This window comes from Glycine soja, chromosome 7, assembly GCF_004193775.1.
Source record: "Glycine soja cultivar W05 chromosome 7, ASM419377v2, whole genome shotgun sequence".
Classification (NCBI taxonomy): Eukaryota; Viridiplantae; Streptophyta; class Magnoliopsida; order Fabales; family Fabaceae; genus Glycine; species Glycine soja.
This window is the reverse complement of record NC_041008.1, coordinates 14,185,299-14,207,672: the sequence shown is the minus strand read 5'-3', so window position 1 is coordinate 14,207,672 and position 22,374 is coordinate 14,185,299. Positions and strand designations below refer to the sequence as shown.

The following is a 22,374-nucleotide window of genomic DNA, read 5'->3' as shown; positions in this document are numbered from 1 at the left end:
TCAATTATTGGTTCACAAAGGGTTACTACATATCAGTAACAAAATTGTAGTTCATTAACCAATTTATATAAAGTATAACCCAATTATTGAGGCATAACTTAACATTTGTTATTTTGGATCACCAAAATAACAATATTACCCCAATCAAATCTCCTTTTGGAAGTACTGGTCTGCATGCATATGTATCCTCTTTGTATGGTGATATTAAATTAGTCATGCAAATAACACCACCATCTGCAAAGAGTTGTGCCACTTCACCTGAAATTTTTAAAATCGTCATGCCAGACTATTAATAAAACAACATATGATTGGTAGAAATTGTGGGAAAACAAAAATATAGCTAAACTCACCAATCCTTCTAATATTTTTATAATGATCTTCTACTCAAAAACTAAGATCCTTGTTTAGACCAACTCAAATATTGTCACCCTCAACGATGTAACACAGTTTCCCTTTGGAGTGCAACCTTCGAGTTAGAGCACATGCAATAATGGTTTGTCCTGCCATCAATATAAATGATTAATGAGTCTCCAACAGAGGGCATGAGGGATGGAGTAATGACATCAATAGTCTATTCTAGAAGAATTCAAAGTAATGGTGTATCCTGATATATGTAGAAAGTAGAAACTCATCAGACAAGCTTTTATCTCATTCTTCTGAACAATTATATTTGATAAGAAACATGAATTGCTTCAACCAATGCCATGCTACAACATACACATTTTTCAACATATCATTACAAAATTTTATTAGGTCGTATGGATTTTAATCTATTTAAAACACCGCCAACAGATTAAGTTATTAATAAAGTCGGATGTTTATAGGCAACCTACATGCTGATACTAATACGTTATGTTAACAAATTAGGGAAAATGATAGTAAGTATAATTTGACAAGCATTTGCCATGTATTGCACTGAATACCATGAATGACCATTATTCATTTGGCATGAAGGTCAAATAAAACACCATAGGGACGAAAATGAAGCACAAATAGTAACAGTGACCTAGAGAAGAACTTGGCGAGGGAACAGTACGACCTCGAGCTAGCTAGTGCTGAAATACCATCAAAGAGTTCAAAATACGAATTGGGTGAACATTCAACAGGGCCAACTAATGGTCTATTCAGCCCCCAGTAGTTCATTACACAATCAACCCCACAAAGAATGAAACTTAGAGGTGAAAATGAGACACTCAAAACTAACCTTGAACAATGTCGGTGTAACACCACAACGGTGGCGCACGACATTCAACGACTCAACGGTTTTCGAAGACACCTACAACAGTCGATGAGTCAGGGAGGCCAAGACGTGAGCTGAGGGAGGGGGAAAATGTAACATCAATCACTAGTGACTTCAAGCGTGAGTGTTATTCACTTAATTGACAGCGCATTCCATGACAGTGTATACTAGCAACGTCATGGATTTCTCATTTCTATGACGTGAAAATAACAATCGTCATTGTATTAATATTGTTCGATTCAAGACGGGTTGAGTAAAACTGTTGTCGTTTAACACATTATAATTACAAAAATACCACCACTTATTCTTCTAAAATGGATTCTAAGCACCGATGTTGTGCGTCGTAAAATGATGATTTTTTTAGTAGTGACAAAATGACAGAAGATTAGAGTAAATGTCCACTAAACGAAGGGATACAATTATTGAACCGCATATTTTATTTACTTTTTCTATAAGAAAATAATTTGCTAAAACAAATTCAATTCATTTTGCATGTATTTGAAAAATATTTTGCATGTATTTGAAAAATATTTTGCAACTAACGAATTGCTTCCTGGCTTAACTTGTCACTTATAATAACCGTATAACTTGAATTCGAACGAATAAATTGTTTATAATTGGAAATTTATTATAATCTATTATAAATCACTGTTATGTACTTATATTAACACTTTGTTCTAGTTTTGAAAAGGCAGAGCATTTTTTTACTCTAAATTCTTCCATATAAAAAAATGCTTTGCAACATTATGTTCACAAAACAACAAAACCCAGCTGATAGAATTAAAATTTACCTTAAACATTTAGTTTTGTCCAATATTATGTCAAGTGATCAAAATAATTCGAATTTAAATTTCAAATGGAACAAAATAATATAGAACTAACATTAATAAATAAATTGATAAAAAATAAAATATGTTAATTAATGACCAAAATAATTTTACAAAAAAATTACCAAAATATTTTTTTGGCAGTATACTATTTTTTTTAATTTTACGTCATTATGTTTCATTAAAATTGATCTAGATTTAACTTTGAGTCCCGATTTACCCCACTGCACAGTCTGCACGGAGTGGTTAAAAATTTAATTTCTTGTTCAGACACTCCTTCTAAAATTTATTTTCCTATTCAGATGCGAATGACTGTTTAAGGAATGTTTCCGCGTTCACACGGGACAAAATCGGACTTGAAGAGATAAAGAAATTAAATATCTTAACTTCGCCTATACATCTACCCTACACGTCGCTAATCAATGCTCATAAATATAGCTCACGTACTTTCTCTTTTTTGCCACTATAAATATATACTCATTCTTCTAATATCATATATTCATATACACAAATCTTTGGTTCTCCTTCGTTCTCTTATCCTAAGTTAATTAGTGCAAAGATGGCTTCCAAACCTGGCATACTAACCAACTGGCCATGGAAACCTCTCGGGTGTTTCAAGGTTACATTATTAATTATTTTCAACTATATTTTATCACATTTTATTCTTAGCTAAATATTATATCTCTATTGTTTGGTATTTCATCACTTCTTTGCTTTATTTAAGCTGATTCCATTTATTGTTACAGTCGAGGTTTTGCGGATTCTAAAACTAATAGTATTATGAGAAAATATTAACCAATGAGTTGCCACAATTATATAATCACGAGATATGGTTGTATAGATCTCCAAAAAGTTAATATTACACTCACAATTTCTTGTTTGAGACCTAAATTTGAAACTTTCATATGACTATACAATATTTACTATAACCATACTCTTTAATTACCTTAGCAATCATGCATCATGTCCTATTAATTAACTTAAGACATGAAATGATGGTGATCTTGATGCTGCCATAACAGTGGGTGATTTTGACACCATGGATTGCACACAGCACTTACTCTTTCCTAGTGAGTGATACAAAGGAGAGGGACCTTGGTTACTTCCTCATCTTCCCTTATATGATGGTGAGGATGCTGCATGACCAAGTTTGGATCACACTCTCTCGCCATCGAACTGCCAAAGGCAAAAACAGAATTGTTGACAAGGGCATTGAGTTTGAACAAGTTGATCGAGAAAGCAATTGGTCAGTATGCTGCTTGCTATCTTTACCATTTCATCATAATTATTTTTTCATAATTTTATACATTAACAAGGTTTTAAAAAATGGTTCCTAATCATGACTTTACTCGCAAAGACAAAGTTTTTGAGGTCACTCTGGCTGTAATTACGATCGCATCGACTATATTTATATGCAAAATTTCACAATATAAATTATTGCAATGAAAATTGTAACTGCAACCAACCGCAATTTAAAGTCGAAACCTTCTATATATACGTAATGAAGCTATTATTTCTCTTAATTTTTAATTTCTCTCGATCTTCATTATTATTAAATGAAACTTTTGCAGGGATGACCAGATCTTGTTCAATGGGATCATATTTTATATAGGTTATATGTTAGTTCCAGAGAGTTCTCACATGCCCTTGTGGAGAACAGATGGTGTACTTATCACTGCTCTTTTACATGCTGGACCAGTGGAGTTTCTTTATTACTGGTTACATAGGGCACTTCATCACCACTTCCTCTACTCCCGCTATCATTCTCATCACCATTCTTCCATTGTCACAGAACCCATTACTTGTAGGTTTTCCACTGTCACAAAACTTACTTTTTGTCACGGGGAGAAACGAAATGTTGATTGTGCTTGATAAAAAATAAAGACTAAAAGTACGTTTTTTTTCTTAATTATTTTTTCTATCAAAATTAATGGTATATAACACTAATACTTGTGCAATAAGTGCTGGCAACCATAAAGCAGGTTGATATAATCCAAAAAAAAAAAACATAACATCAAGTCATGACCTATACCGTTAAGTCCTTAACATAGCAATAACAACAGAAACAGGTGTTGCAACAAGTAGAAATAATATAAACTTTTAGATCAGCTGGAATACAATAGAAACCAGCAGAATTATTTTTTTAACACAATGGTTATTAATTAAGTGAATTTTATCTATTTATCATTACGTAATTTCAGCCTACTTTTTGTTTAGTAGAACTTTACTACAAAACTTAATATATTAACGACAAAAGTTATTTTTTCATTATTAATTTTAGGATCATAAAAAAATTTGTGACGATTCTTTAAAAATTGTAGATATAAATTGGTCCATAGTTAATTTCAAAATTTCTTGTAGTGTTTACATAACATTTATTTAATACATATCTTTAAAAACATGATATTAATGGGCGAGTTATTGTCTTTGTCCTAACACATTGTCATGGGAAGCTTTAATTTTGTAACATGGACAATATAAATTTAAAAAATAATTATGTACTATTCAGCAAGGCAAGTGACTTTAATTACTAAAAAATAAATTGATTCTCGAGACAAAATTATACCACACCTCAAAACATTAAAAAAAATCAAATACATATGTACTAATTAATTGAGTTCTTCAATTTGGCAGCTGTGATCCATCCTTTTGCTGAGCACATAGCCTACTTTGTGTTATTTGCCATTCCATTATACACAACTGTGGTTGCCAGAACAGCTTCTATAGCATCATATGCTGGTTATCTCGCATACATTGACTTCATGAACAATTTGGGTCACTGCAATTTCGAGTGCATCCCAAAGGCCATTTTCACAGCATTTCCCTTCCTAAAATATCTCATGTATACACCATCGTAAGTTTCTACCTCTTAACCCTCTCCGTCATATTTTAATTGTGTTAATAAAAATATATATAGTATAAATATTCTTATTTATTTATGACAAAAAAAAAGTATATTTCCTTAATTCTATGCATCTCAATTTGCTTTCATATACATATTCCTAGAACTGCTAAGTAGACTCTCTCATATCATATGACATTTTACATATTCAAAGTTAATTAACTAGCAGTAAAGTCATTTATCAGTTATGAAAAAAAAAGTGAAAAAAATATACTTAATTTGCACCTATTATTATCAGTATAATATATATAATTTCCTCAATTTGTGTGTCTCATCATTGGGTGCTAGGTGACAAAAATTAATAAAATATCTTGGATTATTAAAAAAAGTTAATCATAACTAGTGTTCTAATGACATTGATTAAAAAACTTAAAATACTGGAAGAAAAAAATTACATTGTTGATGTTTCTTTTATATTTTCTTATGAATTATATAATAAATATTTTTCTTTAAATTTTTTAACCAGTATTTTAATCGTACTGGTTAACAAAACTTTTATAAAAGAATAGTATAAATTAATATAATCACTTGCAAAATTTATTAGTATATGAAACGTAGCTTTCATTACGTTTGATATAGATCTAGTAGGGGAGTTAGAGGACTTGTGTAGTGATCGTTATATACTGTACACAGTACACATTTACTCATTCAAAACCCGACAGCTCAATAAAAGGTGAGAAATGCAGGTGTGTGTTGCTTTCAAGTGTGATACATGGAATTGATTTCCGTCGATTTTAAAAAAAATAAAATCCATGAAACAATTAAATGAACTTTTTTTATTTAATTTAAAAACTTAGGTGTTCAAAAGTCAGTTAAATATTTAAAATTAATAAATATTGTTCAAACTAATTTGGAAGTTTTTTTTTTTTTTTTTACTGCATCCATTTGAAAGTTGAAACAGTATTATAAGGTCATAATTATTTGGTTACCAGTATAGAGAAGATAGGACAAGATAAGTTATTATTTCCTATTTCTCTCTATTATATGGCAAACTGATAAGATATGCTAAGCTCACTCTGTTAGTTCATTTCATTCAACAAATTATCATATAAAGGCGGAGCAAGGAGGATAGGAGAGAGAGAAACAAAAAATATCATTGACCTTCATCTAATACTTAGAATTAACATATTCTTCATTTTTTTAATTGTTGAATTCTTAGAAAAGAAAAACTATTTTTATTTATGTGTCATTTATAAAGTTTAAAATTACATAAATTATTCTTTTACCGATTATATCATTATTTTTCGCCTAATCTTTAATTGATTTATAAATACATTTATTGTGGAGTTGAAATGAAATAAAAAAAATCTCGATTATTTTATTAAAATCAAGAAAATTTATTCCATTTCTTAATTTTTATACCAACCTTAAAAAGACATAAAAAGATACCGAGGGAGTGTAAGTTACAAATTCTATACACCAATCAGTAAATGATTTTTTTTAATCTTTTTTATAAGATTCTTAAAAACCAACATTATCCTATTTTCGAGTCGTTCATAAAAGTATTAATTGGAGCTGTAGGTATCGTATAGTGAGTCAAGTTATAGTACTAACAATCCACAACAGGTGGCTTCAATGCATAGGTAACGCAGTAATGAATTAATTAAAATATATAATGCAATTCAATCATAGGTTGTACAAACCTAAGCATGTGAACAAACGATCGACATTAATTGGTTGAAATTAGCGACACTAATTTAATGCGATCGTTGTACAAAGCTAAACATATGTACTAGTACATGGACAAAACATTTCCAAACATTGACATCTGCATAACTAATGACCAAGGTGCTCATCAAACATTTATTTTCCCTATGAAAACAATAAACATTTCGCTACTATGACACGTTTGCTTCCCTATAACTGTATGATATGTTCCACGTATATCATTAGTTGGATAGATGTCAGAGTTTGGAAATGGTTAGTTCGTAGGTTTAGCTTTGTACAACGATTGCATTAAATTAGTTCTGTTAATTTCGATTAATTAATATCGTCTCTGTTCATATGCTTAACTTTGTAGCAAAGTCCAACGATTGAGTTGAATAACATCCCATGAATTAATTCCATTAATGTGTTTCCAATATATTGAAGCCACACCTGCGATTGATCCTGTTAGACTGAGACAACCCATTACGCCAAGTCATAGTTTCAGTCTTTCAGATAACAATATTTTAATATAGAACTTATGTACATTCAAAAAATAATAATGATTAATTATGCCTATATTTTAATTGTCCCTGTTTGTTGGCCTTTCTAATTAATTAGAAAATAATATCTCATGTTCATCTATTTATCGTAAAAATCTGGAAACATTTTTTTGTCACTAAATCGCATTAATTGAACACGAATAACAACTTGCCCCAAGACATTTTTTTTATAACTAATGTTAGTTATTAAGTGACAGTTTTTTTTTTTGGTTAGTAGGAAAAATTGAATTCACATCAAATTTGGAAGTGTCAATGGATCAATTTGGGTTGGATATGGTCAAACTCATTATTTAACCTAATCAAATTTACACATGTTGATTTGTGTTGATTTGCAAATGATTTGTATTAGGTTAGGTCAATGAGTCAAAAGATTTTAGTTGTCTGTTCTTTTCTAAAATGTAATATTTTTTATAAGTTAAAATTTGTATTAAATGAATCAGATACAATTGTTTTTTAATTATTAAATTTTTTATTAAAAAGAAAATTTTATGATATTACTACACCTCATTCTAGTGACTTGTCTATCTATATATCCATGAGAGATAGGAAATTAGGCATATCATATTTGAGATAAGAAATCTTAATAAGCATAATAAAAATATGTTTTAAACACATTTTTCTATCAAAATCAATGGAATATTACTAAGCCTACTCTTTGTAAATAGATTCGAAATATTTTTAAAAACTCATTTGAAGTGACTTCTATCACTAAAATTCTTGTTGCTTTGATCCTTAGAGTTAAGAATACATTAATGCTTATTCAACTTAGGTCAGTAAGTATATGTAATCAATAATAAATAATATATGATTTTCTTTAATTTAAAAATATATATTATATATCACATATATTAATGATATAATAATTTAATACAAATTAATGTGATAACAAGTCAGTGGATTCAGATATTGAAGCCTGTGACCCAATCAAAAACTCAATGAGTTTGATTGATTTGATCCGGATCTGACCTAAACAAAAAAATTATCCAACCCAAATTGTTTGAATTAGTTTAGGTCAATTCGAATTCACGAATAACATGCACTCGCTTACACCCTTAATTAAGTCAATTTTATAACTCATTTCATCCAAAAAAAAAAAGTGTCACATTTAAAAAACATTATCAAAAAATAAGTATCATATTAGTATTTCAATATAATATTAATTGTTTTTTTCAATAATACTCCTAATAATTTTTTTTAGTTTTTTGATATAATATTAAAATTATTCTCTTGCATCTATTTAATAAAATTAGTTTTGTATAAATATTATTTATTTATTTATTTATTAATTTTTCTTGGTATTTTTGAAATAACTTAAAACTGATACTTATTCACAAAAGAAGGAAGCATACGTTGTCAACATGTCATCCACTACTTAAAAGATCATTATTCTTATCACCATTAATTATTAGCTTACATGATATTGGTTGTTAAACATGATACATATTAGATCAGGGGTTAAATAAAGTAAAAAAAAAAATCATGATATGAGTAAAAAAAAAAATCATGATAGGAGTTGAACTCATGACTTTTATTTAAAGGCTAATAAACCTCTAAAAAATCATTTTGTTAAATTAACCCTATAAATACTATTTTACATGTATCATTAAAAATTAATTATTAATTTTTAGTGAATTACAAAAATTGGTAAATTAAAATAAAATATTTAACTAGAATTTAATATTTAATTTCACATGTATTTATTTTTATTATAAAATCTTATTTTAATATAAATTAACAAATTATTATATATATATATATATATATATATATATATATATATATATAAATTTGTTCTTATTAATTAAAATTTTAAAAATATGACATAAAATAATATATAGATTATTTTAAAAAAATAATTTTATGTAGTTTATAAAAATTTAAAATAATATTTAAATAATCTAAAAAAATAAAAAACTATTACTTTTTATAATTAAAATAAATTTTTTTATAATTTATATATAAATAAAATTTACATAACTTTTCTAAATTACATAAATAATTTAACTAATTTTCTTAATTTATATAATTGGTATTATAAATACTTATTTACTATATAGATTTTGATAGTTAAAACAAAAAATATTAACATATAAGTTTCCTTTTAAAAATTAAATATTAAAATTTTGTTAATTTTATAATTAGAACAAAAATAATTGACATATTGAAATAAATTTACGTAATTTGTGTAATTTACATATTAATTGATGTAATTATATTAATTTATATAATTAAAAGAAAAATAATTTGTATACTAAAATCAATTTAAAAAATGATTTATATGTTAATTTATAAAATTTAATTATAAATTGTTAAAATAAAAATAAAAATATATAAACTATTCAAAATGAATTTAAATAAAATTAAAAATATTTATATATTAAATATTTTTAATAATTAAAAAAATTAATAACTATTAACTAATGATACATAAAATATAATATTTATAAAATTAACTAAATATAGGAAGTGTCTTAATGGTTCATTACTTTATCTTTAAATAGAAGGTCATAAATTTACCTCCTACCATTTTTTTCACTTTATTTAATTCCTTGTGACATAAGTTCCATGTTAACAACCTACATAAATATCATGTCATTATTAATATGCTACATCAAAGTTAATATTTAACTTTAGATCTTCAAATAATCAAAATTGTTTATTCTTAAGAATAAGGAGATTAAATGTCATAATTAAGAAATAGAAGAACTAAAATTATAAATTTAAAATTATAAGAAGATCAAAATTATACTTGAACATTTTCTTTTTTAAATGATATTTTTATGTTTTTTAGAAAATAAAACTTGATTAATAGCGATTTACTATTTTTTATTTAATTCTTTTTTCAAGTTATAGTTTTTTTTCCCGCTCGCTACAATAAATGTTCCACACGTATCATTAGTTGGGTAGATGTCAATATTTTTTTGAGAAGGGTAGGTTCGTATGCTTGGCTTTGTACTACGATAACATTAAAACTTAGTCTTTGCGGTACGATTTAATTGTAAAGACAATCATCATACGAATCGGAGATCTCGATTGTCGTAGTTGTAGATAACGTTGCTTATTTTTTTATTTGTGCAGTTGTTGAACTTAGTTTTTAAATTCTGGTGGAAATTGTTGACGATATATATATATATATATATATATATATATATATATATATATATATATATATATATATATATATATATGTATATTTTAATATCAGAGATTTTCTACTCACAAAAAAAGAGAGAATTTCTCAATAAATGGATGAAAATGAAATACAATATATACTTCTTTTTTATTTACCAATATAAAACTAAAAGCAGTAACTTGAACATCAAAACTAAGGCATAAATACTAGATTCAAATAAGATTATGAATAAATTAATAGTGAGGTGGATATTATAAGTTATATGTGATAGATATTCGAACTTCATATATCTGTATCTGATGTTCAATACTACACTACAGAATACTAGTATGTGATTTACTGACAGGTGATACCTTAAAAAAAAAAAAAAACACTTAAAAATGATACTAATAATATACGGGAGACAACAGGACCCCATCAAATAGATACATATGTAATGGAATTTCTATGTATTAAAACCTGAAAATATAAGTTAGGTAGAGACCTTTAATGCAATATGATAGGATAATTAACAATATGTTGATTGATATAAGGTAAGGATAAGTTAATAATTTGTTAGGAACTAAAGCATCTTTCTCTCTCATCGTGAGAAGTTTCTCTCTGAGGAGTCATGCTTTTAGGGTTTTCAAAAGGGGGCTTGTAGAGGCATTGACAAGAGGAGGTTAGTTGAACAAAACGATAGTGGCAGAGATGGCATAACAGAGGAAAAGACATGGTGCTAACCTGACCAGAATAGAAGCTAACAGTGAGGATGGCATAATAGAGGATAGTCACAAGGTGGATTCGGAGGTGTATTTTTTATTAGTAAGCCTTGGCAATTACCAGGGCCTGCTAGGGATTATGAACATTATCAGCTGGAACTATCGGGGCTTGGGCCACCTAAGAGTAGTTCCAATCCTTCATGATCTCATCCAAACGCATCAATCGGATGTTTTGTTTCTCTCAGAAACCTTGGTGCTTGCTAATAAAATAGATGAGGTGAGATTGAAATTGGGTTTCCATGCAATTTTTGTAGTTGATAGGATTGGAAGAAGTTGTTGGGTGGCTTTGGTGTGGAGGCATCCTTTTTCTTGGAATGTGCTGAATTATTCATCAAACTTTATTAATATGGAAGTGGTGTAGGAGGGTAAGCCGGTGTGGAGGTTCACGAGGTTGTATGGATTCCAGGAATTGTAGGAAGGAGTCGTGGAATATGCTTAGGAACTTGGCTCGAGACAATTCTCTCTCATGGTGCACTATGGGAGACTATAATTATCTGTTGTCGCAAAAAGATAAGTGGGGTTGGCAGGCACAACCTGCTTGGATGCTGCAGAGGTTCCGGGAGGCTATCCAAAACAGTGGTCTTATTCATCTCCCTCTTGAGGGATGTCAATACACATGGATCCATAAGAGACACAATGAACACTATAGAAGAGAGACTAAATAGGGGTTTAGCTAACCAAATTTGGCTTGACATATTTCCACAATTCAGGTTAAGTCATATTGTTTCTAACAAGTTGGACCACTCACCCATCTTGCTTTGCTTGGAGGGACAAGCTAAAAGAGTCTCCACCAAAGTGTTCCGTTTTGAGAATAGCTTGTTGGGAGAGCAGGATTTGGATGTTGTGGTGACAAATTGGTGGGACAAGGAAGGGCCCTCAAATATGCTAGGCAAAATTAACTCGAGCATGGAGGATTTGAAAGTTAGGAGCAGAAGGTTACGACTGAAATTCAGGAAAGATATTGATATGTACAGAAAGGAGATGGATCAATTAAGAGGAAGAAGAGATAGTCAGGCGGTTGGGCGTATGGATGAGTTGCGTGAAAAGATGGCGGTGCTCTTAGCTGAGGAGGATTCCTTTTAGAGACAACATGCTAAGTTTCACTGGCTTCAAGGAGGTGATACTAATTCTAAGTTCTTCCACACATTTGCCTCAGCTAGGAAAAAGTAGAATAGGATTTGTAAGCTGATTAGTGAAAATAGTGAGAAAAAGGTGGATCAGAAGGGGATGTGTGCTATTGCGAAATCCTACTTCACTAATCTATTCAAAAAGTTTGGTTCGGAGGTTGAGGCTATCTTGGCGCATGTGCAGACCAAAATTTCTAATGGAGATAATGTGGGTATGGTGGCCCCATTTGATAAAGAGGAATTCATATTAACCCTTTTCCAAATACACGGATACGGTTCCCGGTACAGATGGGATGAGCCCCGCCTTCTACAAGAGATTTTGGGAGACTTGTGGGGATGATATATCTTAGGCTAGTGTGGCTTGGTTTGAAACCGATGTGCTGCCTCCTTAACTGAATGCAACTAACACTGTGCTTACTCTTAAAAAGGAGAACCCTTCGGCAATGAAGGATTTGCGGCCTATATCCCTTTGGAACGTCTTGTATAAAATATTATCAAAGGTGTTGGCTAACCAATTGAAACCTTTGCTTCCTAAATGTGTTTCTTTGGAGCAACTGGTGTTTGTGGAGCATAGGTCCATCCTGGACAATGCTTTGGAGGTTGTGGAACCATTCATCACAAGAAGTGCACGTATAAGGTCAAGAAACGGGAAGTTGCACTTATAGTAGATATGAGCATAGCTTATGACTGTGTAGAGTGGGACTACGTACTTACAAGATATTATGCTCAAGATGGGATTTTGTCAAAAAATGGGTGGAGTGGCTAAGTATGTGCTTGAGTTATGTCTATTTTTCAGAGCTTGTGAATGGTGAAGGATCTAGTCCAATTGTTCCTCAAAGGGGTCTCAGCCAAAGTGACCCTCTGTCAAGGTGAGCCTCTGTTGTGAAAGGTTGTCTACTTTTATTAAGCGTGCTAAAGCTAGAGGTGACTTGCATGGGATTCAAGTTTGCATAGGGTCTCCCACTCTTTCTCATATATTATTTGTCGATAATTGCTTCTTATTCTTTAGAGTAGAGGAGAAGGAGAGTAGATGTATTAAGGAAATCCTTAACACCTATGAGGAGGCTTCGGGTCAGTTCGTCAATATAGCAAGTCAGAAGTTTATTTTAGCAGGAATACAATTGTGGTCAATAGAGAAGAGGTGATCTCAGTTCTAGGTGTGGTAGAGTGTTTGGGATGGGAAAATACCTAGGTTTGCCCTCTATGATAAGTAGGAAGAAGAAGGCAGTCTTCAATTTTCTGAAGGACCGTATCTAGCAGAAATATCAAAACTGGACAGGTAAGCATTTATCTAAAGTGGGACATGATCGAAATGCTTGTGAAGCCAGTTGCTCAATCCATCCCAGCTTATTGTATGAGCATTTTTTTCATCCCAATGTCCCTGGGGAGGAGATGGAAAAAATTATCAACTCTTTTTGGTAGGGCTCGAATAAGGAATGGGCAGGGAATAAACTAGATGAGTTGGGACAAGCTAACTCTGAGGAAGGAGTTTAGAGGGATATGCTTCCTTCATTTCCATGGCTTTAATTTAGCCATGCTATGTAGGGGTGGAAGTTGACCACTGACCCAGATTAGTTTCAAAAGTCTTCAAAGCTAGATATTACCCACATGAGGGGGTTTTTGTAGGTCAATCCCGGGCATAATCCAAGTTATTCTTGGCGTAGCATCCATGCAATGCAACCCAGGTAGTGGTTAAAGGAGCATCAATATTTGGAAAGATCCTTGGTTGAAAGATGTCGATAATTCTTGTCTATAGTCTTCCACCTTTATGGTATGCATGACTTATGTGTTACTGGTTTGATCCACCACGATAGAGGAGGATGGAACTTTGATCTTGTTAATACTTACATGCAAGATAGAGATATATAGTAAATTATGAAAATTCCTATTTGCAAAGATATAGAAGATGATAGGATGATTTGGAAGTTGAGTAGGGATAAAGTGTTCTTTTGTTAAGTCCGCCTACTTCAATATTATGGAGCACTTGACAAATGTGGCCCAGTACTATATCCCTAGTAATTGGAAGGCTATTTGGAGGCTTAAGGTCGGTTCCAAATTGCTACAATATTGGACAACCATTTTCATTGGCTGAAGCTTGCACCGAGGGTGTTTAAATGCAACATTGACGCTGCAGTTTTCTCTTATCAGAAAAGGTATATGGTGTAAGGATGTGTGCCCGTGATGATAGAGGTCAGTTTGTCATTGCCAAAACTTTTTGGGCTCATGGGGATATCCATGCGGTTAAGGCTGAAGCTATTAGTTTACTGGATGCTATTCAGTGGTTGAGGGCTATAGGCTTTAATGCAGTCTCCATTGAGATGGATTGCAAGCCAGTAGTTGATAGTGTGATCAGTAACCCGGTCCCTCAAACTGAGTTAGGGGATATTCTTTTGGCTTGTAAGCAAAGACTTTTGGTTTTTTTTTTTTTTTTTCAAACTTTGGGTTAAGTTTTATTTCGAGACAAGCTAATCACGTTGTTCATTCTTTAAGAAGGGTATCTTATTTGTTTGCTAGTCATCACACTTTTGATTATATTCCACCCTGTATTGTGGTTTTATTACCGCTGAAATGAAATGAGGTTATTTCAATAAAAAAAAAAGAGGTAAGGACAAGTTCAAAACTAAGTCAATGTGACTCTTTACACATTGGTGATGTGTTTGAATGATAAAAAAATGAAGAGGAGAAAAAAATGTAAATTATATTTTTTTATGTGGATGATGAGAAAATATAAATAAAAAATAATATTTTATTTTATTTATTTTCTCTTCAATTTAAATTTTAATGTTTTCTATTTCTTCTTTTTCTTTATTTGCAATCAAACAAAATGTTCAAAATTAATGGGATTCATCACTTGTAAAAGCTTTTTTTTATATAAGAACTAATTTTAACCATTAAAAGTAATAGATAGGTAATTTGCGGGATTTATTTTAAAGAATTTTTTAAAAAATACGGGATAAGTATGTAGAACTCATTTTTAAACTCTTAGATAATTGTATCATTCGAGTAAAAAAATTCTAAAATCATAAAATTGATGTGATATAGTAGAATATATATATATATAAAAGTCTTAACTTAATGTATTGAATTTGAAAGTTATATATAGAGTGATACAGTATTTAATTTAAGGAAAGCATAACTTTTTATACTAATAGTATCTTCCTTAAAAATACATTTCTTCATTAATAACATGTTTATTTTATACATATTCCAATATACAAGAAAATATAAATTTTCGGTTACATATATTTTCAAATACTTAAAATTTTTCTTAATTAATTGGTGATTCAATTCTAAGTCAATTATCTACGTTAGAATAGTTTAATTCTTACATACTATTAATGAAAAATATTTTTTGTACTATTAGGCAATTAGATTTTATTTTAGATATTTTTAAAATTAATTATGTAATAAGTCAATATTTTTTTAGTTATATGATAATCCATGATTTGAATTATAAAGTATTTTGTTTATATTGTCGATATATTTCATTTAAATTCATGTTAGAAACAAAATAATGCATTTTTTATTTATTGAAACTCATGTTAACAAATGAAAAAATAAAAATAAAACAAGAGTGAATTAATTAAATTTGGTTTGTAACAGGTTCCATTCACTGCATCATACCCAGTTTCGGACAAATTACTCACTCTTCATGCCTATTTATGATTACATTTATGGTACCATGGACAAGACTACAGACACAACATATGAGATAGCATTAAAGAGAGAAGAAAGTTCACCCGATGTCGTACATCTAACACACCTTACAACCCCAGAGTCCATCTATCATCTAAGGTTGGGATTTGCTTCCTTAGCCTCTAGACCTCAATCTTCTACTTGGTACCTCTCCTTGATGTGGCCTTTAACACTTTGGTCTATTCTCGTGACTTGGTTTTATGGTCAAACATTTGTTATGGAGAGGAATGCTTTCAAAATGCTCAATTTACAATCATGGGTTATACCAAGATTCCATGTACAAGTAAGTTTTGGGTAACAATATTTTCCATTTCCAAGAAGGAAAAATATTTCCTATAAATAATATTTTTTTTTTACACTTTTACAGTACCTTTTCAAATGGCAAAGTGAGACATTGAACAAACTTATAGAAGAAGCAATACTTCAGGCTGAGTTAAGCAAAGTAAAGGTTTTAAGTCTAGGACTTTCAAATCAGGCAAGCCCCTTCATTTTTTTTAAAATAATTTTTATTTTATTTTTTTCACTAGTTGGATAAAAGTTTCCATTATATAGATAGTACTTGAAAACTTTTTTGTTTATCCAAAATTATTTTATATCGTCATGTAAATCAAAATGCTCAAACATATGTTTTTGTGTGTACACATGTTATTTAATAACTCACTCAATTCTATTAACAGTTAAATAATTGGTTAATTCAGTTTCTTTAGTTTGAACTTTATTATTCTATTAGGCTAATTTTGTTTGTTTGACATCCATGTATGTAAACCATATATATGTTCATTTAAAAATGATAACTCCATTTTGATCTATTCATATAATATGGCATATATCAATACATAATTCTTTCATTCCTTAACTCTTTTTTCTCAATCACCTTTTTCATGGTTGCTCCCACACCATTACCCCTAATTAAATTTAGGTCTTCCAATTGTCACTAGCTATCTACATTGAAATGAGGATTTATCTTTGGTTCTTGTATCCCCAATTCTTGATGTGCCAAGCTATCACAATTGGTCCCGCTTTAACGTCCATGCCATTGCACAGGAAGGACAGATTTAAGTTTTCTAAATAGAGTTATCAGATGGGTCAATTCTAATATTGTTAAGGGGTCTAACTTAGTTAATTAGTTGAATAAGAGTGTGACTTATTATAAATCTCCTGATGCTACCTTCAATTACTATGAACAAAAAAAATAAAAAAATGAGTCAGTCTTAATCCATTTAGTCCTGACACATGTAGGCTAGGGAAAAATGACCAATAAGGCCAAGTGAGCTAGGGTCAACCTTGAGTTAATTCACTTTTAAAATTTAAGACTTAGAAAGCTAAGACAAATGTTTCCTAACTCTTTGAAGATGTCTTAATTAGTTAAAGTTGAGTGAAAGATGCCTCAATCAAGGCCAAACAAAATATGTTTCAATCGAGATCAAGTGGAAGAGGCCCTAACTTAGGCCTAACTAGCCGAGACAAAAGTGAAGAGACTTTGGTTGAGGCTAAGTTGATAATAATCTAGCTGCGATCAAGCTTAAGATGTCCTTGTCAAGGTCAAGCTAAATATGCTCTAGATAAGGCTTAGGTGAATTTACTTTGGTTGGGATTGAGTCAAAAATATTGTGGCAAAGTCCAAGTTAAAAATATTTTGGTTAAGGTTAAGTTAAAGATATTCTAATTGAGGTCAACTTAAAAATATTATTTGTGTATAATTAAAAAAAAAACATTTTTGAAATGGTTATAATTTGTGCGTTGGCACCTTCCTTAAGTCATGGCTCCTTACTAAGTGAGACTGTGTGGGTTGGGGGCTTTTTTGCCTCCTCTTTGGTTGGGATAAAAAGCACTAAAAATTATTACAGTTGGTCAAGTGGCATGACCCCTAGCACTTGGGCTAAAATGACAACTTTAGTTCACAATCCAAAAACTAGCTTCTAGAGATCCTATATTTCCTTCTTGGAAAAGTTGTAATACACATTTTTTTTCCCTATTGGCAATTACCAACTATAAAAATTTGCTAACTATATTCTTTTTATCAATAATTTGCTAACTATATGAACATATAGAGTAAGGAGTAATGAATTAATTGAGAGCCAAAGTATAAAACTATCTCCTCCACCTCTATAACTAATACAAATTATTATAAGTCCACTCCCTTATTTTAGTCACACAAACATTCTTATTAAGTGTGACTTGATATAGACATGCTAGGAAAGAATTTGTCAGGCTCTTTGTCAATCAAATATCACGCAAAAAATAAACCTATTCCCCATTTAAATTATGACCTTTCGTGACCCACAGTCAGAGAACCGAACTCAATTAACATTCTGTATCGAGCATAGATCCCTCCATCACACTGACTTAGACAACATTGTCAACCTCTACAAGCAATTAAGCATTCAACATATATTACCACACTTATAGATTTAAAGAGATCACACAACATTGCAATCTACAAAGAAATTACTACCTCCATGAATTTAGATATAATCTATTTATTTAATTAGCATTTATCCATATAAACTGTATATTTATTTTAAAATAATATGTTCAATTTTGCTTTGTTCATAATGGTATGCTTAAATCAATGATTTAATGATAGCACGCGTTCAATGGTTGCAGGGAGATTCATTCAATAAATATGGTGAACTTTACATCAAAAGATATCCCGAGCTTAAGATAAAAATTGTGGATGGCAGTAGCTTAGTCGTAGCTATTGTTGTTAACAGTATTCCTAAAGAAGCAAGCCAAGTGCTTCTTTGTGGCAAACCTAATAAGGTTTCATATGCCATTGCGAGTGCTTTATGTGAAAGGGGTACTAAGGTATGTTTAATTTTATTTGCTGAATTTGTTGAAACAACAGGTACCTTATAATTAAGCATTATTTTCTTCACTAAAAATATTTTTTATTTCTTTAGTTCTTTATTGTATTATAAATAATTAGAGCTAGCTCGTCAATGAAGTGTTCATTTGTTATCATCCCAAACTTATTTGTTAATGCCAGCACCCCATAAAACAATCTTTTTATTCATTTATTAAATTATAGATTTTCAATTGACTTGTTGGAAGTTTTCGATTGTGTGAAAATCATTTAGAACAATCAAAATTAATTTTTTTTATATTTAACTCCAAAAACATCAATAGCTTGTAACACAAATATTGAAATTGCTACCATAAAATGTATAGTCACATTCAACAAGTTGAATTCTACTTGTGTAAGTAGAATTTGGGTACACTAGCATTTATGTTTATTCGAATGGCAAGAGATTTTTTTTCTGTCATCATGACTTTAGTATCATAACATTGGTGTGAAATATTTATTGATTTTATTAATAATTAATTTCTTTCAAAAAATTTGACTAACTACTTTTACTGAAGTTTCATTTCTCAAATAAGTTTTTCTCTTTAAATAGATCATACTTCAAATCTTACTTAAAATATTTGACCTCATTGTTACACAAACCAACATATATTGATGTGAGACCTTAATGATCTATTTGGTAGAAAAGATAAAAATAAAAAAAATATTTAAAATATTAGAGTGTAAGAGATATGAGACTCATATTATTTTTTCTCTATTTCTCTCTTTCTCTTGGCCCTTTATTTGCCGGCCCCTACCAAAGTGAGATTTCTATTTTACTTTCTTTATACTCAATACTCAAGAGTCAAGGCCTCAATGTAAAGAAAGGTACTTATTTTATGTTTTTAGAAGCTTCCAAATTACGTTCAAAATTTATGTTAAAATTCCATCTAGTTCTTTAAATAATCAGTAGTTGCTTATGTTCTAGAATTAATTATTTTAAAATCTTTCCTTTTTTAAATCTCCTCTCTTCTCTAAATATTAATGGTTTGAACTCTTATTTTAAATCTATTACCAACCATGTGAATCACCTGATACAAAATTATTCTAGCTTTGTTGTCCATAGTAATACAAAATTATACAACAAGATTGTTTCTTAAAGAAAGTCTCAAATTCACGTTTTATATAGTTTAATAAGAGTATGCTCTTTTCAATGACCTTACCTTTTTTAGTTTTTCTTTCCTAAAAATTACATAATGACATCCTATAATTCATCTTTCTAAATTCAAATTCTTATGATTTACTATGCATATCTTTTCATAGTCTTATTTTTCATTTTATTTAAGTTAATTATGAATATTTTATCTGTAAATTTAAATACCTTTTCATTTAGATTTCTAAACTTTTACTTTTTAAGTTGATTTAAATTTAAAATAAGCATGCGATATATGAAATTTCGATTCACTAGTAAAGCAATATGAGAATGCGGGATTGATGGGCAGAAATATTTACTACAATATATTCAAATATAATTCTGCTATATATGTCTTGATAAATGGAATCATTTTTCAGGTTACCACTATGTATAAGGACGAATATGACAAACTTCAATTAAGGATCTCCAATGAGTCCAAAAAGAACCTGGTTTTTCCAGGATCCTATACTGCTAAGGTAAATTCCTCTAACCTTTTTATTTTTCTTTTATTCTTACTAATTGAAAAATAGGCACTCTGGACCTAGTGCCTTACCTGTATTTTTTTTTTTTGAGTTAGATATGTAGTAATAACTATCATGTTAAAAAACTATTAGACGGTAATTATTGTGATTATGAGTGATTTTTAAAAGTAGTTGAAAGATAAATTAAAAATAATAAATGTATATACCAAATGAGATAATTATCTTTATCAATAATTATAAATATTAATATCAAATATCTATTAACTTTGTTTAAAACTTAATTAGTCATATTTAATAAAGTCTTTTTTCTCGAAATAAATTGTAAAGTCCAAAACCTTATTTAAAGGATACCAACCCAATTTGAATCAGACCACGTAGTGTTGGCTAATCATTTAATAATACACCTCTTTCTTTCTATTTGAATTTGTAGATATGGTTAGTAGGAGATCAGTGTGATGAGGTCGAACAAAAAAAGGCACCAAAAGGATCATTGTTCATACCTATTTCCCAATTCCCTCCGAAGAAACTTCGCAAAGACTGCTTCTACCATAGCACACCAGCCATGATAGCTCCCCCTTCTTTAGTGAATGTGGACTCTTGTGAGGTAAGCAACTACAAACTTTCTTAAATTTTCATCTCTCTCTCTCTCTCTCTCTCTCTCTCTCTCTCTCTCTATATATATATATATATATATATATATATATATATAAAATTCTTCAACATATATACTTTTATGCATTTTGGAGCCAAAATAAATTTCATAAGTAAGGAATTTCAATATGCAACAGAACTGGCTGCCAAGAAGAGTGATGAGTGCATGGCGTGTGGCTGGAATATTGCATGCCTTAGAATGTTGGAAGGTCAATGAGTGCGGAAATGTCATGTTTAGCGTTGAGAAAATATGGCAAGCAAGTCTTCAGCATGGGTTTAGGCCATTGAAGATTACCCTTTATTCATTTCTAAATTAATTAGCATGATATAAATCTAAATCAGCGTGTCTATAAATATATCAACAAATTAATCAACTAGCCAGCTTATGATATTTCCAATTACAATATGGATTTTTATCAAACTAGCTATATGAATTCTCGCAGCATATATATGTTGTGTAATAGAAAGTGTGTTTAAATAATGCAGTAGTGATCCTTTCGAAAAATGCATGTTTCTTAGTTCCTTATGGGAATGGAGGGGAGAGGGGGGATTTTTCTAATATATTTTCCCCTGTTTTTTTAATGCTTTAATTGTAAGGATATATTATAAAAACTTATAAATTTAGATTTGTTAAAAATGGTTGGTCCTAATAAATTAGTCTAAGTATTGAGTGATTTTAAATTAAAAAATAAAATAAGATTCGGGAGATTTTTTTTCTTCTTTTAAATGAGTTCACCCAACTCAATGTAAACTAGAGTATGCTTGGTTTTGCATGTTTTTTAGGTTACTTTTTCTTCAAAGGATAAACCTTTTGGGAAACTCTTAAAAAGCTAAGCAACTTATTTTTATAGAGCACTTTTCTTAAAAAAATAAATAAGAGAGTAGCTTTAATTAGTAAGTTAATAGGGATAGGGCTTTTACCTCTTCGATATAGCTTATACATGCGGTCACCTCTTTGAATTCTAACTCAACCTAAAATATCTTTATATATATATATATATATATATATATATATATATATATATATATATATATATATTTGCATTTGAGTGTTTAACTAGCTTCCGCATTAAATAATTCTTACACATTTTAATTCATTTTTTGTGAGATTTTAAAATGAAAAATTTAATATCTTATTATTTTTTAATTATTTGGAAGACTCATTTTTCATGTAATTTTCATCACATTATCATTATTTTTATTTTAAACATTATGTGATTCTCATAATTTTCTTGTAGATTTTTTTATGAAATGACTAATTATCATATATATATATAGAGAGAGAGAAAAAAAAATTAAATAAAAAGGAGAGGATATAAGGTACCTAACCCATATGATATCTATACGACTCATATCATCTCTGACGAT

The 22,374-nt window shown here is 29.8% G+C and overlaps 1 protein-coding gene across 2 annotated transcripts; it reads left to right on the top strand.

The window, feature by feature from the left end:
• The first annotated feature begins 2,573 nt into the window (after window positions 1–2,573).
• On the top strand, window positions 2,574–21,511 carry LOC114418835 (very-long-chain aldehyde decarbonylase CER1-like). Of its 2 annotated transcripts, XM_028384357.1 has the most exons (10): window positions 2,574–2,686; window positions 3,090–3,313; window positions 3,639–3,871; window positions 4,702–4,921; window positions 15,801–16,176; window positions 16,261–16,368; window positions 18,501–18,701; window positions 20,251–20,349; window positions 20,786–20,959; window positions 21,144–21,511. In XM_028384357.1, exons 1-10 carry the CDS (start codon window positions 2,627–2,629, stop codon window positions 21,321–21,323), a joined length of 1,875 nt encoding a protein of 624 aa, XP_028240158.1. In that variant the 5' UTR covers window positions 2,574–2,626; the 3' UTR covers window positions 21,324–21,511. The 2 variants fall into 2 exon arrangements, with proteins under 2 accessions (XP_028240158.1, XP_028240159.1); XM_028384358.1 differs by lacking the exon at window positions 16,261–16,368.
• Window positions 21,512–22,374: the final 863 nt, after the last annotated feature.